At 35.6% G+C, this 16,613-nt stretch overlaps 3 protein-coding genes across 7 annotated transcripts in view; all 3 read right to left on the reverse strand.

Moving 5' to 3' along the window:
* Window positions 1-2,758: 2,758 nt before the first annotated feature.
* Window positions 2,759-5,808, reverse strand: LOC100177791 (3 beta-hydroxysteroid dehydrogenase type 7-like). Its single transcript, XM_002127543.2, has 6 exons — window positions 5,597-5,808; window positions 5,195-5,353; window positions 4,605-4,828; window positions 4,119-4,307; window positions 3,611-3,823; window positions 2,759-3,315 (listed from the first exon to the last, which is right to left on the reverse strand). The coding sequence occupies exons 1-6, from the start codon at window positions 5,754-5,756 to the stop codon at window positions 3,142-3,144; spliced, it is 1,119 nt and encodes a 372-aa protein (XP_002127579.1). The 5' UTR covers window positions 5,757-5,808; the 3' UTR covers window positions 2,759-3,141.
* Window positions 5,809-5,969: 161 nt separating this feature from the next.
* LOC100175469 (3 beta-hydroxysteroid dehydrogenase type 7-like) lies at window positions 5,970-9,567 on the reverse strand. 3 transcript variants are annotated; one of them, XR_003396652.1, is made up of 7 exons: window positions 9,278-9,566; window positions 8,688-8,846; window positions 8,165-8,388; window positions 7,763-7,951; window positions 7,242-7,454; window positions 6,630-6,879; window positions 5,970-6,088 (listed from the first exon to the last, which is right to left on the reverse strand). XR_003396652.1 is itself a non-coding variant. In XM_026838024.1 (6 exons), exons 1-6 carry the CDS (start codon window positions 9,435-9,437, stop codon window positions 6,718-6,720), a joined length of 1,107 nt encoding a protein of 368 aa, XP_026693825.1. In that variant the 5' UTR covers window positions 9,438-9,567; the 3' UTR covers window positions 6,055-6,717. The 3 variants fall into 3 exon arrangements, 2 of the variants coding, with proteins under 2 accessions (XP_026693825.1, XP_002127558.1); XM_026838024.1 differs by having other exon boundaries at window positions 6,055-6,879; window positions 7,763-7,947; window positions 8,161-8,388; window positions 9,278-9,567; XM_002127522.4 differs by having other exon boundaries at window positions 6,055-6,879.
* Window positions 9,568-11,018: 1,451 nt separating this feature from the next.
* The window catches only part of LOC100180143 (elongation factor Tu, mitochondrial), a 7,047-nt gene continuing 1,452 nt past the window's right edge, over window positions 11,019-16,613 (reverse strand). The window contains exons 3-11 of one of the 3 annotated variants that reach the window (XM_018815213.2): window positions 15,836-15,998; window positions 15,596-15,762; window positions 15,087-15,260; window positions 14,145-14,237; window positions 13,446-13,581; window positions 13,022-13,120; window positions 12,591-12,742; window positions 11,948-12,067; window positions 11,019-11,397 (exon numbers count right to left, since the gene is read on the reverse strand). In XM_018815213.2, coding sequence (XP_018670758.1) covers window positions 11,194-11,397; window positions 11,948-12,067; window positions 12,591-12,742; window positions 13,022-13,120; window positions 13,446-13,581; window positions 14,145-14,237; window positions 15,087-15,260; window positions 15,596-15,762; window positions 15,836-15,998 — 1,308 coding nt within the window. In that variant the 3' untranslated portion in view covers window positions 11,019-11,193. The remainder of the gene's footprint in view (window positions 11,398-11,947; window positions 12,068-12,590; window positions 12,743-13,021; window positions 13,121-13,445; window positions 13,582-14,144; window positions 14,238-15,086; window positions 15,261-15,595; window positions 15,763-15,835; window positions 15,999-16,613) is intronic. The other 2 variants (XM_009862832.3, XM_018815215.2) reach the window with 2 other exon arrangements.

Raw genomic sequence — 16,613 nt, forward strand, 5'->3', positions numbered from 1 at the left:
ACTGCCTTGAAGCCGCGCGTATGGGAACGAAAACTGTTGAACTTTGGTCTGGGTGAATGAAGGCCAAATTTTGATCGATAACATACGTATGAATAAACCATAAACCACATGCGCGACACCTCATGTGAGAGTCGTAAAATACAGTCATGAAATTGAAAAGCCCATGCGGACTGTAAGTTAACAAAAAAACAAATTATGATGTATGTTGCAATATACTTTATATATGTCATACACTAATCGAACATTTGCGCCGCTTCAAATATGGTTTTCCCCTAGTTGAAATCCTACCTCGATAAACAGTCTCGTATTGCCAAATCTGCTGTGTTGCTACAAAAATAATTATAAATTCAAAATAGCTTTATTATCTAAACTTTTGTATTGTAATGTTGTGTAGGTTACTATGGTACAAGTCATGTGACGTAATTATAATACAGTTTCCGACTTCAGTGTTCTTTTAATCGTTACATGGGGGGGGGATATTTAATTATGCTTATATGATAAGAACACAACACAGTCTAGTTTTGCATGGTTCGATTAATAAACGCAGTATGATTAATCACTCAGTGATAAACCATAACGCTGTATGACAATCGCAAATGGTGTGGTGTTACACAGGAAATTAAAAGGAAACCACACCAAGAAAACATTATGTTAAAATTAATTATTTCGGCGTTATAGGGCTTGATGGTATTTGTTTTTTTCTACCGTGCGGAACCAAAATCAATTGAAATCGAATTATGTCATAAAAGTTACTGCGTCTCGCTGTCGCGACCTTCGGACAGTGGTGCGAGTCGTCGAGCTACTGCATAAAATTAAATTGCGTTTCCGTAGCCTGGACCAATTTGTCCAGGAAACCTTGAAACTTTATGACCTTGGAATAACTAACGAGTAACTGCGTAAGCAAAACAGCTTGAGGTCAGTGGTTAAACTGAGTGGAGGTCGACGATGTATTTTGAAATCCTCCGGTAGATACATAGCGCCATCTACCGGTCACACAATTCGGGCAATACACGCGTAATATAAGTACATGAGATTTACGCCTACAAATGGATCTGTGGTTTTTAATAAACATGAAGGCTGGGTATAACACATGCTGGCCTGTTGCAAATATAAAACCTATATATGCATGTCTAAACAATAATAATAACATATCATAGTAAAAGTTATAATTTAGCAAATGCAAATAAATATACACACTTTATTAACATACATATTTAACTGTAATTTCAGTCGTCAGTGTATTTAATATGGAGGTATACAATACTGTAAACTATTGAAGTCTATTCACCTTGGTCATAACAGGTGGATCCTATAAAAGGCAGCAGAATAATGTAAAACTACAAACATTTGTCAAATAAACAACCTGTGTAGCATGTGTAACTTATTATCAATTAATTAATTTCCAATGCTAGGGCTGCAACATTTGGTAGGGCAACAAGGTACAGTCAACGATTGCAAGCAGATTATTGAAAAAAAATAAAGGAAACTTATGCACGCAAGACGCAAAGGTAGTGACAATCGGCATATAAAGTAACATAAATGGAAACTATGCAGTCAGCAAAAGTGAACTTCCTATAAAATTCATAAATAGGTTATTTATTTACATTTTGCAATGCTGTTTAAAGTACGACAATGCTGTTTGAGGTATGACACCACATACAATGCCTGTATGTATTTTTTTGTGAAAAAGATATTCTTGCCACAGAATGTCAGGAAAATAAATGTTTCAGTCAACTCTAACTAATTGACCATCACTAACAAATACTATAAAGATATTTTTGACCATAAATATATAATTGACATTTGACACTTAGTATCTTGATGTCAGCCCATTCAGTCATGCAACATACAAACACACAATAAATTTCATTTATCTCCACAAATACGATAGCGAGAATCAAAATTTAAAAATAAAAAGAGAATTTTGACAACAAAACAGCATTCATTAGTTACATTCTTTGTCCACAATAATCAACAAAAATAGCATAATTTGGTAACACTTAACAATAGAAATATAAAATAATTCATTTTACCTCGGAGTTGTTTCGTCTTCTTCAACAGTTTGTTTTTGATCATCATCTGTGTCAGAAGAGGATGACAAGGACCCCAAAGTAAACTGAACTGCAGCGTTATCCATCCTGCACTAAAACCATATGCTACTATAACTTCTGCCTATCATAATACATGTAAACACAGTTAGTGAGAGTTGAATAACTAAGACCAGTACCACATAATATATATTAATATACATCAATACATAGCCTATTCATTACTGCATCCACAAAAGGAACCTATTTCTCATAATCTTTTGCTATAGATAATATGAATAATTAAAAAACTTTACCCTGTATATTTTACACAAACAGAACAGCAAAACAAACCACTAAAGAACCTGTTTTAAGACTTTCGACTCATCATCATCCTTTTTTAACCTAATGTGTGTATTGTAGGCTAATATACCTATCTGTAACATTCAAAACTACATAACCTGTAATCTGGTACTTACCACTTTACCATACACCCACACATGTGCAACACGTACGGACAACGGACACTACATTACAATCAAACTATGACCGTTATGTCTATATTACAGACCATGAGCGCCAAAGTGCGGTTGTTGGACTTTGTACCCGACCAGTTTAAGTCAACAAGGCAGCTCAAATGTTTGGAATGTACACAAATCTGTAAGCAATTTTGAAGTACAAGGCTTTTATGGGTATTAACAGCACACGTGTACGCTGGATGGCACTTGATGTGGTGGATGCAACTAATTTGCACATATTTTTATTCTTCATCGGCGCCGGGCAACACAATGTATAGCGGGCACGAGGAGTGCACGAAAAGGACACCGGTGTTAGAACTGTCGTTGCCCCGCCACACGAAGATAAATAAACTACATTCATTTATTCATTTCTTATATAGAGCATATTAGCAAATTTGAGCACTGTAATGGCAAGCTTAACCGTTTGCAAAGCGTCCCAGTAAAAGTACACTTAGAATTGTAAATTTTCTCCGTGTTTGTATTAGGACGCAATTAAAAACACGCACAGTGGCGTTGGAACATTTTTTAGGTTGCATGCATAGCCTATAGCTTGTGTTAACCAATGTAGCAGCAAGATACTTCGATTTGGAGCATTATTACGACTCTTTGGTAAACGTTGGTTCAACAATACGTTCCATATCTTTCTTAGCCACTGCCAATGACTGTTCCCAACTGTATAGAGGTTTGTAACCAATGTGTTTCCGCAGTTTTTCATAACTGGTGGTAAAGTTTGTGTTAGATATCCTTATGACAGCTGGGTTCACAATCACCTGCGGAAAACAAAAAGGAATATAGCAGGGTGGGGGGAGATGAAACACCTTTAGCACATACTGTTCAAATATCCTGAACAACTAACGGTCTATGGTAGTCGTGAGGATATGGTTTCATATTTCTTTAAACGTTTTTTGTTCATATACTACCTAATAGGACGAGAAAATGGAATGAAAATGTGTCCCATCTTCCCCACTCCCTACTATATAACTGTTGCAATAGGTCTTACTGAAACAAAAATCAATCGCAATTTAAACATAACATTTTGACAATGTAAATATAAGTTGAATGAACCTTAATCTTTATTCCGAACCACGACATAAACTTGCTGGCGAATACGTTGATATAAGCAATGAGATACAACTTCCATATTGAGAAATAAGGTTCCGGCTTTGCCAACGTATACCCAAGGTGTTCACAAAATAAAAGATTAAGTCTGCTGTAAGATAACTTTGGTGTATCGTCTCCGATAAAGTAAGCGTTTCCTCCAATCAGGTCCGGTTTCTCCTGCATAATTAGTGTTTATGATAATTTATATCTGATGCAGCGCATTTCACTACTCAAGTCGATACGGATTAGACTTGGACCAGGTACTCAATCTCACTGATTCCTTATTGGTTGTCAGTGAATCCCTTAAGGTTACACACGCGTGGTAACTTATAAGCGGGCACGAGGTTTATGCAACAAAGCAAAGTTCTTAAGGTTTCTAAGTTTGCTACCAAATAGAACGATAAAGGGGTATAAAATTATGTCCAATCTCCCCCTCTACAATGTATTATATATATAAATGAATTGTGTAAACCTGGATCTTTTTCGCAGCAACAATATGACCCCAAGCAACATTACCGAGGTATGGCCTTTCCTTTAGTGCGGTTGGTTCACAAACGGATCTTATGGCTTTCGATTTACCTAACCTAGACACTATAGCTTCTAACACTGGATCATTCTCACCATATATTCCCCCTGGTCGAAGCGCACAAGAGAAAAACTTCTAAAAGGGAGGAGATTTGTAAAAAGTCTGTTATACACGCTATGGCCATTTTAAATAGGAATTGAGATATATTTCGTAAAAAAACATAAAAAATCCATAGTAAATGATAGACATAATAGCCAAATATCCTTATCTTGTTTTTAACAATTAACAACGGTCCTTCGGAGTCGTGAGCACAGTTTTATAACTCTTTGAATGTTCTTTGTTTACTATATACCAAATAGAACAAGAAAATAGAATGAAAAGATGTCCTATCTTCTCCCACCCTTAAATCAGTTCTAACACGTACAACCATACCTTTCCATTTTCCAATGGTCGACCATTTGCAGCAACAACTCTTTTTTCAGCAGCATTTTTAGTAGTGGCGTAGTATATTGGAGGATTAAACTTATATGGAGTATCCTCGTTACCGTTAACGAACGAATCCATGTCCCAATTTGGTCCAACGGCGTCAATAGAGCTTGTGTAAACAAAGAACTCTACGTTTTGATCCAAGCACGCTTTTAGAACCACTTCGGTACCTGTAAAGAAATACACTCATGAAAATGCATTAGTTGCATTTTGTAATCTTTTGGATCACGCGGATGGGCAACGACAGTCGTTATAACACCGGTGCTTTATTACACACACCTTGTGCACGCTCACGAGTTATCACGTATGTAACTTTGCAAGTGATTATTTTTTGTCGTTAAGTGTCTTGCCCAAGGACACATACCCCACAATAATAGCAGCGACAAACCTTGCACCCATTATTTGACAGTTCTAACAAATGACACATACATGAGCAGCGCAAGTATACACTGCGATTATAGGTGTTGTCTTACATGTATGTCGAGTACCTGTTTATATTGCCCGGTTATAAAGTAATTTTTAGCTCTAATAATTACCTCTCACATTTGTATCCCAAAGTTTCGAATCCGGGACTTCCCCTGTGTAATCAACAATTGCCGCAGTGTGAATCACAACGTTAACTTGATTGACAGCTGACGCCATTGCTTCATAATCCGTGACGTCATTTTCGATCCATTCGGCCGTTATACCGGCACCTAAAACGTGCGTGTGTGTAATGCGACGGTAAATAAAGTAGAACATTATTAACTTCTTGCTTGACAAGGACACCAGCGTCGACCGACAGTATTAAACTGATATCCTTGAACAAGTATACGTATACATACATTCAAATAACTTAATGATTAACTTTAATCGCATAAACTCGCTATAGCATTCTAAATGATTCAGCTTGCAACAATCGTTAACATATTAAAAAATTCAACGAAAACTAACAATACCTTTGCAATATTCCTCTTGTTCATCTCTTGTTGTTTTACTGAATCGAAGATCGACAAGTTTTACTTTTTCCACATCGTCAATGTTGTTCTCACACAACACACGAACAACTCTTGAACCCAACCGGCCGGCAGCTCCACTTATCAAATATACTTTCCCCATTTAAGCTCAGCAGTAACAAGTAAACTATATATATAGCCTATATAAGAAACCTAAATGTAAAAAAACAAAATCAGATTAACTTCTTGTATATATACTAAATGAGTGAATGTAAAATATTCTTTCGCATGGCGGAACAATCATTATAACACGCGTATTTGCTAAATTACAAAACTCGCAAATTCAATGCTAAAAGCGAACGTTAAGTCTCGTAAGTGCGTAATAACTTCTTCAATAGCTCATAGCAATCTGTACCACAGCGTCACGCAAATTAACAGGAAATTGATTAATACCAGCATGCTTGTTCGTAGTTATATCTGATTCCAATGATGCAGTAAATCTCCAAATTTATCGAGCGATGTTATAATATAAATGCTAGCAAGTACAAATGATATACCCCGCTTAATGGAGTATATAGGCGGCAAAGTATCACGACAACACCATTAAAAATTCAGCTGTTTTGGGCGATGAAGTCGATTTAGCAAGACAAAATTGCACTGATAAAACAAAAAGTTAGAAAAGAACTTTTGCGTTGTACCTGTAAACTAAAAACATACAGGTTTTATAGCAATAAATTGTGGATCTTATATATAGTGCTACTTTATTGACAATTTGTTGCACAAAAAAACAGGAAAAATATCATACATATACCGAGCATATTTTTGTTTCCATTAAATAATACGTTTATATAATCAGCTTTATTAAAAGTATATTATTATTTTGTATATAGTACAACAAGATAAGATGGGACACCTTTAGCACATAATATTCAAATATCCTAATTGAGTTTCAAACAATTAACAACGGTCTATAGGAGTCGTGAGGATACGTTTTATTAACTCTTTCCCTTTTCTTTGTTTACTACAGAATAAGACAAGAAAATTATAAGAAAAGGTGTCCCATCTCCCCCAACCCTACTATAACATCATGTACGACGATTTCTTCTTTCTTCAACGACTGTTGTTTATCTTTGCGAGTCAACAATTCTTTCTATTTCCTTCTTCGTAGCTTCTAACGAGTGTTCCCAGCTAAAAAGTGGTTTGTAATCGAAATGTTTACGAAACTTGGCATCACTGGTTGTAAAGATGGTACTCGCCATTTTGATCATCTCTGAATTCAAAAGAATCTGCAATCCGGTATTCGAATTAATGGAAACAAGAATAAACGAATCTTATTTGCACACAACTGGTAAATATGAAACGTCATATACAGACCGCGAAAAGTCACTATGTTTCGTAATGCAGCAAACATAGCAACGTTTAGAAATTACGTGGAAATGAAAAAGTCGACGTAAGACATGGCCTTCTCAATACTAAAGTTCATAGAAATCACCAAAGTCCAACGTGATTTCTATGATCTTTGCTCAATACATGGGCAGGCCAGCATGCGTAAGGATAGATCTTATCTGTCCTCGAGTGCGGCGGTAACATAAGTCATTATAACAAAGAAAATAGGTGAAAAGTTCCTGACTATTAAATATTAACAAACCGGTATCTTGATTCCGAACCACGACATAAACTTTCTGGCAAATACATTGATATAAGCAATGAGATACAACATCCATATTGAGAAATAAGGTTCCGGCTTTGCCAACGTATACCCAAGGTGTTCACAAAATAAAAGATTAAGTCTGATGTAAGATAACTTTGGTGTATCGTCTCCGATGAAGTAAGCGTTTCCTCCAATCAGGTCCGGGGTTTCCTGCATGTTTAGCGTTTAAGTTAAGTATAGACCGTAACGGGGTTATATACGTAATGTAAGTCTACATGTTGGCCTATATAGTATTGTGGGGTATGGTAGGATACCGCCGTTAAAGCTCCTCAATCTTATATTTCCAGATCGTGTTTTAGACAACTAACAACACTCGTTTAAGAGTCGAGCGCCTATACGGTTATAAAACTCTGTATTATTTTTTTTTACTACCAAATGCGATGAGAAAGAAGAATAAAAACATGCTCCACCAGGCTTATATAAAAGAAATGAAATAACAACGTTCTAATATTATTAACCTGAATCTTTTTTGCCGCAACAAGATGAGCCCAAGCTACATTCCCAATGAATGCTCTCTCTTGCAAAGCAGTTGACGCAGTTATGGATTTTATCTGCGTGGTCTTTCCAATTCGTTTCATCATCTCTTTCAGCGTTGGATCATTTTCACCATACAAACCTCCAGGCCGAAGTGCACAAGTCCTAAGCACCTGAAAAGTATACAGGACGGAACTATTTTTTCTGAACATCCAATTATAACATAATTTTTTTTCTAAATTTTTGGTTTTACTTAAGATGGCATTACTGCCATACTAAAACCATATTACACCAAAGTGACTTAAGCTTACTATGCCAAAACGATACGCCGATAAAAGCACAGTGGTTACAATTATGCGATATTCCTGTGTATTCAGTGCACAAACCTTTTCATTTTTCAACGGTCGTCCATTAGCTTCCAATACTCGTTTCTCCGCTTCTGTCTTGGTGATTCCATAATAAATCACTGGTTTATGATTATAAGGAGTCTCTTCGTCGCCGTTCACAAACGAATCCATGTCAGAATTGGGTCCCACTGCTTCAATGGAGCTTGTATATACACAAAACCCAACGTTCTGGTCGAGACATGCTTTTAAAACAACTTCCGTTCCTGTTTAAAAAATAGAACCAATGGACTTGGAGCGTCATTGTAGTAAAGCGTGCACTTCTGCTTTACTGTTTTGTATGGGATATTTTTTTAATTATACAACTAAACATGGTTAAACTGTCAAGTAAATTAGAAAGAGACCAAAATTATCTAGGAGTATATTCCTATATAGCAGCTACAAATACCAATTTAAACCATTGGATTTTTTTAATTTACAGTGTTTGTTTTGGTGGATTTTTATGATAAACATGCTGTAAGAGATACTTGTCACTTCACTTATATGAAAGCTTTATAAACATTACCAGTTACGTTTGTTTCCCAGAGCGCCGAATCCGAGATTTCTCCAGTATAATCTATGCGCGAAGCTAGATGAAGCACAACGTCCACGTCATCACATGCTGACGTCATTGATTTGTAATCAGTGATGTCACTCTCGATCCATTCAGCCGATATACCAACACCTTCAAGATAAAAAATGTGAGTTTTGTTTAGTTCATAGGCTAATTTTATATATGCGTCAATTTACAACTGACATTACAGGTATTTTTAATGTATGGGTTACCATACTAGGTTTCTACCACGCGATTCAAATATTTCACAGGTTGTATTTCCCCTTAAAACTAAGTGCATACGCTGAAGTGGCATACACACACCAACGGCCTACTAGAGATAGCCGTGACACACCGCGGAAAGTCACCATGTTTTAACAGAAAGTTAAAATAGCAACGTTCAGCAATAACGTGGATATAACCAATCTACGAATGAATGTAACTTTACTTTCCTCTAATGGCGAGGACATAGGGCGAGGCAACGACAGTCGTTATAACACGGGTATTTTGTTTCTACCACGTACGTAACTTTGTATCAAACCAAAGCAAATATTAAACTTCACCTTTGCAATATTCCTCTTGTTCTTGTCTTGTTGTTTTACTGAATCGAAGATCGACAAGTTTTACTTTTTCCACATCGTCAATGTTGTTCTCACACAACACACGAACAAGTCTTGAACCCAACCGGCCAGCAGCTCCACTTATCAAATATACTTTCCCCATTATATGTTATACAAACTTAAACTTTACAGAGAGAGAGATATATAGTAGCACTGAGCAGGCAGGAAATACTTTGTTTTGACTTGACTCTAAAGCTCTGTGTACCTGTCGTATTAAATCAATAACACCTTAACACAAGTCATGACCGTATCGTTTATGAATACAAACATTTCACAGAAAGTAAATATTATCTGACTAAACACTCATACAGTATAACACTGACCGTGGCGTTAATATTTAATAAATTTAGTCTTATATAACCAAGCAATATAACTCAATATACGTCTCCTTCCACTGCCTGCACGAATTTGATGTAACAACCGATAAACCAGCCTTCTTTCCGTCTACAAATACACCATGTTAGCCTTGTAGCAATGCGATTTCTTTGCTCGTAGTTTCTGTTACATTGCACGTTTGTTTTAAAGTGCGTCCTATCGTGCTGGTTAATCATTCAACGTTTTATTTGTTGCCGCAGGAATTGCTGCTTCTTCAATCAGCAAGTTTTTCTAAATGTAACTGTAGCCTACACCAGACTATGTTTTATTCGCTATACACTATAAATTCCTACTTGTATATGCAAGTCAACACATACCATGGGCAAACGAAAATTACGCTTTATATGTTGTGCACAACAAGGAAAAACATTAAAGTTTCCAAATCATTTCATTATTGGTTTAGTTCTGCGCAGATGTCATGTTTTGAATCAAAGCATGTGAATTTACTCATTTTACTTGTTAACATACGAAAGTAAACATTACTCGTATGTTTTACAATATCTACACAGATATTTTATTAAAAGGTTGCTGATTCGAAACATAGCTTGCTGCACTTGGCATGCCCTATGGAATAAATCATGCAAAGGAAATGCGGAAAATCCATTTGATTTTTGAAATATAGGCCCACAATAGTCGTTTACTTGTGTTTACGATGCAGTGAAAACAACTAATAGTTCGCATTTTAACCACACTGGAAATCTGGTGCAAGGCTGGATGATGCTGTTACCACTGTGAGAATATATGGCCCTATAGGCAAGAAAGTTGACACCATTTGCTCTAACTAACCCAATAAGGGTAGTTCAAATCAGGCATACAGAAAAATGATCACCGACAAAATAATACCTATTGTAAGGTGGGGAAAGATGGGACACCTTTTCATTCTATTTTTTCGTACAATGTGGTGGTAAACACAGAATATTCAAAGAATTATAAAACCGTATTCTCGCGACTGTCAGGATATTTGGACATTATGAGCTAAAGGTGTCCCATCTTTCCCCAACCTACTATAGTACTATACATACGGAACTTTGTGAGTGATTATTTTCCCTGTGTAACGTTTCGCCGACATCAAAGACAAACCATAAGAAACCACAAGAGTTGGAGCAAACCTGCCACGCTTGGCCTATGCAAACCTAAATTTCATTATAACCGATATCCTAATTGACTGTTACTTAAAATACATTTCATCATCATTCTACTTAAACTCTGATCAGAACCCCCTCGCTGCTTTAACCATTCCTTACGAAGACTTGTAGTGCACACACTGTAAAATGATTAAGACTTATTCACAAATTGCAACACAGCGAAATATAATGTGAAACAAATATATTGTCAATGTGTGTTAAATTCACGGCGAATTTGGAGAAGTTTATTGGCCTTAAAAACAGGGAACAGTTTAGTTGCAGCCAAACGACCAAGTAACAATACGAACACATAGATTTACAGAAGCGAGATGTTTTCTCTCTAAATACAAATGGCTGAATTTAACTTTTCACTCTTTTTCCTCCAGTTTGAGGGTTGAAATAATCAGCATTGTCTTGCTTATCTGCTTCCGTGACGTCAGTGACTATACCGGTACCGATTGTGGTGTTTCCCCTCCTTAAAGTGAATCGATCACCTTTTAATATGACCATAGGCACACGCATGGTCAACCGCATGTTGCCTTGTTCTCCAGGCATTACCATTCTCTGGAATGGTAAAACATTAAGCTTTAAATGGAGTTACATTCATAGTTGTCAAACATAAGGAACCTCATTAATTAATGTTGCAAATGCAAAATATTTCAGCTCTGCTTATTTGTGTAGACACCTAACACCAGTGTAAAACCATATTAAGGTGCGTAACTGTGATGCTAAAACACATGCCATTTTTACCTGAAATGGCTTGCTTTGTTACGTAAGTACATATGGTTAATCACTGCAGTATTTTGGTTTAACTGTGTAATTTTTTTACGAGATAAATTTGCAATGTTGCGGTGCTATTTATGGGTACTTGTAAGGCTTAAGAAAATTTCTTACATAGTGATATGTGGGTAAATTAAATGGCATAAGTAATTCAAGTTTGTATAGTAGAGCTATATATAGCGTTTGACTAGGCACAAAAATATTACTGTCATTGTTTAAAATCAATGTAGACATTAATCTTTTCTGAATGTGAAATTGTAAAAACATAGCGTTAAACTATAGTATAAAATAATCATCAAATAACAAATGTAGTTTTAATCATGCAATCCCCTACCTCTGATTCCTCCATCTCCGGTCTACACGTACACCCCCATGTTTTAAAGAACATCATTTGTTCACTACCATGTGTAAGGGGTTTGTCTGCACCTCCCTCTTTGGAAGATAGAAGGTAAACCTGGCAAAGGTAAAAAAAAATGAATGATATAACTTGTTTATATACAATAGAAAAATGTTTTAAAATGTATATCAAATAACTAACTATCATACAGTTTCTCCCTTAACCAAAATTTTTATTTTAAAATCACAAAATTTTTCAACATATGACAGTTGTGGGTTAGACAAGGCTGGTTCATACAACAAGTAAAAGGCCGTGATAGTTGGGAATAATTTTAACCTCCTAGGTATAGCAATCCAATCAAAATCAGACGGTTCTCAATTTTATTTATTGACAGTTAGGATAATTTAAACAATGCCGGTCACTTGTTGTAACCACCTGTGCTTAACAATCCAATCAAAATCAGATGGTTCTTAATTCTCATTCATTTGCTCATACCATTACAAACAGTGGCGGAGCTAGAAAAACAAAAATAAAGGGAAAAAAAGAATTTCCACGAAAACCCTTTTTTTCCATTTATTTAAACGGACTCGGAGACCCCACCGACTACACCACCGCTAACAAACACATGTTTCAAACCAACCGTAGCATTAAGACTTCTTGTTGGTTTGATTGAGCCGGCCTTCACAGCAACCATCCCTGTTCGCACTTCTTCTCGTTTGATACCTTTCGATAAAACTCCAGCTTGATCGCCAGCTTCTACTCGATCTAATGTTTTGTGAAACATTTCCATACCTGATGAAAAAATTAGAGATTAAGAACTATGAATATCCTATAACATTCTATAATATTCTATTGTAAGTTTTAAGGCCAGGTAACTTGGGATTTAGACTGGAATGGTTATTAAATGACTAAAAACTTAATTTTGAAATCATTATTTATGTTCTATTTATAGAGCACATGCCACACATGTTCCCATATTATTAATTTTTGTCAAAAAGTTTTTGTTCTTTGCCAACATTATTATCTAAAAGAAAGTTTTTAAAATGAAAATTACACAAAATATACACTTACTTGAAATGGAACATTTTAATGATTTTCCGAAACCAATAATATCCAAACTATCTCCTCTCTTCAACACTCCTTGCTTTAAACATCCAGTAATAACAGTACCTATACACACATTCAATTTATATACAATACATCATACAATGTGTACATTGTTATTTTAAAAAAAGTATATTTATTTATAAAAACATTAAAAAATCACAGAATGAATGAAGTAAAAAATCTAAAACAAAACACAGAATACTTCAATTATTTGGGAAGCGAATAATTATTATAAAAAAAGATTCTACCACTGTTTGTACCGCCATATTGAGAGACGGTATCAGATATTATTTATTATATATAACATTTTATAGTTTAATATATGCCTGGTAGAGTGGTAGCAACAAACAGCATACACACAACATTATACAAGGTACAAATAACTCACCTCTTCCAGGTATTCCATAAACATTATCGATAGGAAACACAGGTGGACTTGTCAGGTCACGAGGTGGTATTGGTACGGTGTCAATTGCCTCGCATAACTTGGCTATTGAGTCACGACCAATAGAAGGCTCTTTTTCCTGAAAATAGTTTACTTCCCTTATTTTTTTATGTTTTTTTTATTTTGTAAGTTGGTTGTAACTTGTAAATGCAACATGGGCTGCCTATATGATAAAAGCTGATTTGACATACTAAAACCAATCCGGGTAATATGGAACCAACTACAAAACATAATGTAACCAAGGCCTTTTCTATTTTATAAGAGCGGGCTGAGGATCTACAGCGTGACACATCATAGGATCTGAGATTTAGGCCAGAGTTGACCATTACCTTGACATTCAGTGTGTTATAACCAAATAGTGACCACTGGGATTAGACAGAATGTCTTGCCCAAGGACACCTATCGGTATCTGTATCTAGCATTGAATTTGCCTAACAATTAAGCCAATGGTCTATGGGCATCGTGAGGATACAGTTTTATCATTCTTTAAATGTTTTTTCCCTAGTTGCGTACTACCAAATGGGACAAGAAAATAGAATGAAAAGATGTCCCATCTTACCCCACTCTACTATATAATATGAACAATTACAAATAGTCTTGTCAATGTCAAACTACAATCAGCATCACTTAAATAAAACCCACTTCTAATGAACACAAAGCAGATCCTGCAATGATAGTCGTATTCTCTCCATCAAATCCATAACTTGTTAAAGTTTCTCGGATTTCCATCTCAACCTGTTTAATTAAAATTAAATCAATCAATGAATAAGCTGGATTATTTTAGTTTGAGTTTATGCTATACTAAACATTTGGAGGTGATAAAGATTATAAACAATTAAACTAAGTTAGTTTTTTTTCAATAATGAAATTGTAACTATGAAAGAAACAATGAAGTGTGCTAAATACTAAATAGTTTATTTTATATTAGTAAGGTGACAACAAATTCCTTTTGAATAAGGGACTGACTAAGCCAGTGGTTCCCAAACTTTTTTTTCACCCGGCGCCACTTGAGCTATTCAAAATGTTTGCGGCGCACTTAGCCAAAGGTCTTAGAAATAAAAACGCATTTTTACAGTTTTATCGTGTATTTTAAGATTAGGCTCGTTTAAGCATATGAAACTTAAGCATATGAAAAGTGTTGTACCACAGTCTGGACATGATTATTGCAAACCGAAAGAAATAATTGGCATTGTTACGTAATATACAAATCTACTGTACAGATAGAAATGCGAAAACAAACTTTTTAAATTTTATTATTAAACAAACACGTTGGATTTTTATATAAAACAACAATTTATATTGCAATAAAATATTAATACAAAACAATTATCTCGACCATGCTAAATTGGAAATGTTTCTGCAAATTTTCACGGCGCACTTGACGAGTTGCGTCGGCGCACTAGTGCGCCGCGGCGCCCACTTTGGGAACCGCGGGACTAAGCCATTTAGGCTTAACAAATCCCTTGTATTATAAAATTTGTTAGACTTTATTTTTGTCTGTTACGAATTTTGTAGCACCAAATCCTGAACATAGCATCAGTATTACTTTATTTTTAGACAAAAAAAAGGGAAAAAAGCACAAACCAGTTCAATCATTTCTTCATCAGCGGCATCAACTTTATTCATATAAACAACAAGGTTTTCAACTCCGATCTGTTTGGCCAGTAGGAGGTGCTCACGAGTCTGTGGCATCGTCCCGTCAGTTGCCGCAACAACCAATATTGCCGCATCCATGGATGAGGTGCCAGTGATCATGTTCTGTTAATGTTGGGTTCAATTGTTGGGTGAAATATAATATGTATATACATATATAATTTTAAGCACTTTTTCTCGAATACGGTAGAAAAGATGAACTTCATTAAAATAATGAAAGAGGGAATTAATAACAAAACGACATTCCTCTAAAAAACCCTGCACACATGACAGTGCTAAAGTGCAATTACCTTTCTCATAACATTAGGAACCTCTTTTACTAATGTGGTGAATGCAACTTCCTTTTAAAAGCTGGGTGACATGACTTATTTTAAAAGCTTGGGTGACATGTTGATGTCACCCTAGGCACCCCTAATGTTACACTTATGTATTTCACCAACCTTGATGTAATCTGCATGACCTGGACAATCAACATGGCCAAAATGTCGATGTTCGGTTTCATATCCAACATGAGAGGCGTTGATTGTTATCCCTCTTGCTTGTTCCTCTGGTGCGTTGTCGATCTTTTCATACGAATAAAACTTAGCGCCTCCTTTTTCAGATAAATCTATGAAAGTGTGAAAAAGTTATGTAAGTCATTCATTTCCGGAAGCAGATCATAACAACAACAAACAATTTACATTTGGTAATCGCTGCTGTGAGAGTTGTTTTCCCATGATCCACATGACCGATAGTGCCGATATTCACGTGAATCTTTTCACGGTTGTGAGCAGTTTTAGCAGCGTAAAATCTCCCAATTTGAACTTGGAAACTTGAACTCTTGCCGTGCTTTAAAAACGCATGCTTATGACACAGTTAAAACAATAAAATAGAAGAAAGTTAGTTTTTCGCCTTTCCCCAAAAAGCATATTCAATCAGAGCATGAAATTTATCAACCAGGATTGTAAAAATACCCCCTTTTCAGTGATAATGTCACCGTCCGGATCGTCGAAAAACGTCCGGATTTTTTTAGTAGAATAAATCCTATTTATATTAAAATCAACTTTCTTACGTTCGGCCGACAATATACTCTTTGGTTTCTTGGTTCCGTAATTATTGACAACATAAACGTGCGCTCTATTTTAACCGCATCGGTTACATTGCGAGAACACGGCGAATAGCTAAAATGACGAAACGGTTCATGCAAACATTAAAAAAATGCATTTTCCTAACACCTACTATACTAATTTTGTCACAAATCATGTCACATGGAACCTTTATGTGGTGAATTTAAAATGATATTACATTTATTAAAACGACGTATCTAAATCGGTAGAAACAAATGAAAAGTTTTACGCACGTTCATCGTGGATTAAAAATGTAACGATGATTACGTCATAATACCTTTGATAAACTATTAAAATTTTAGATAACAATTGTGGTTTATGTGCTTCTATATTTCGTATAATTGTTTTAATC

This window comes from Ciona intestinalis, unplaced genomic scaffold (assembly GCF_000224145.3).
Source record: "Ciona intestinalis unplaced genomic scaffold, KH HT000049.2, whole genome shotgun sequence".
NCBI lineage: Eukaryota > Metazoa > Chordata > Ascidiacea > Phlebobranchia > Cionidae > Ciona > Ciona intestinalis.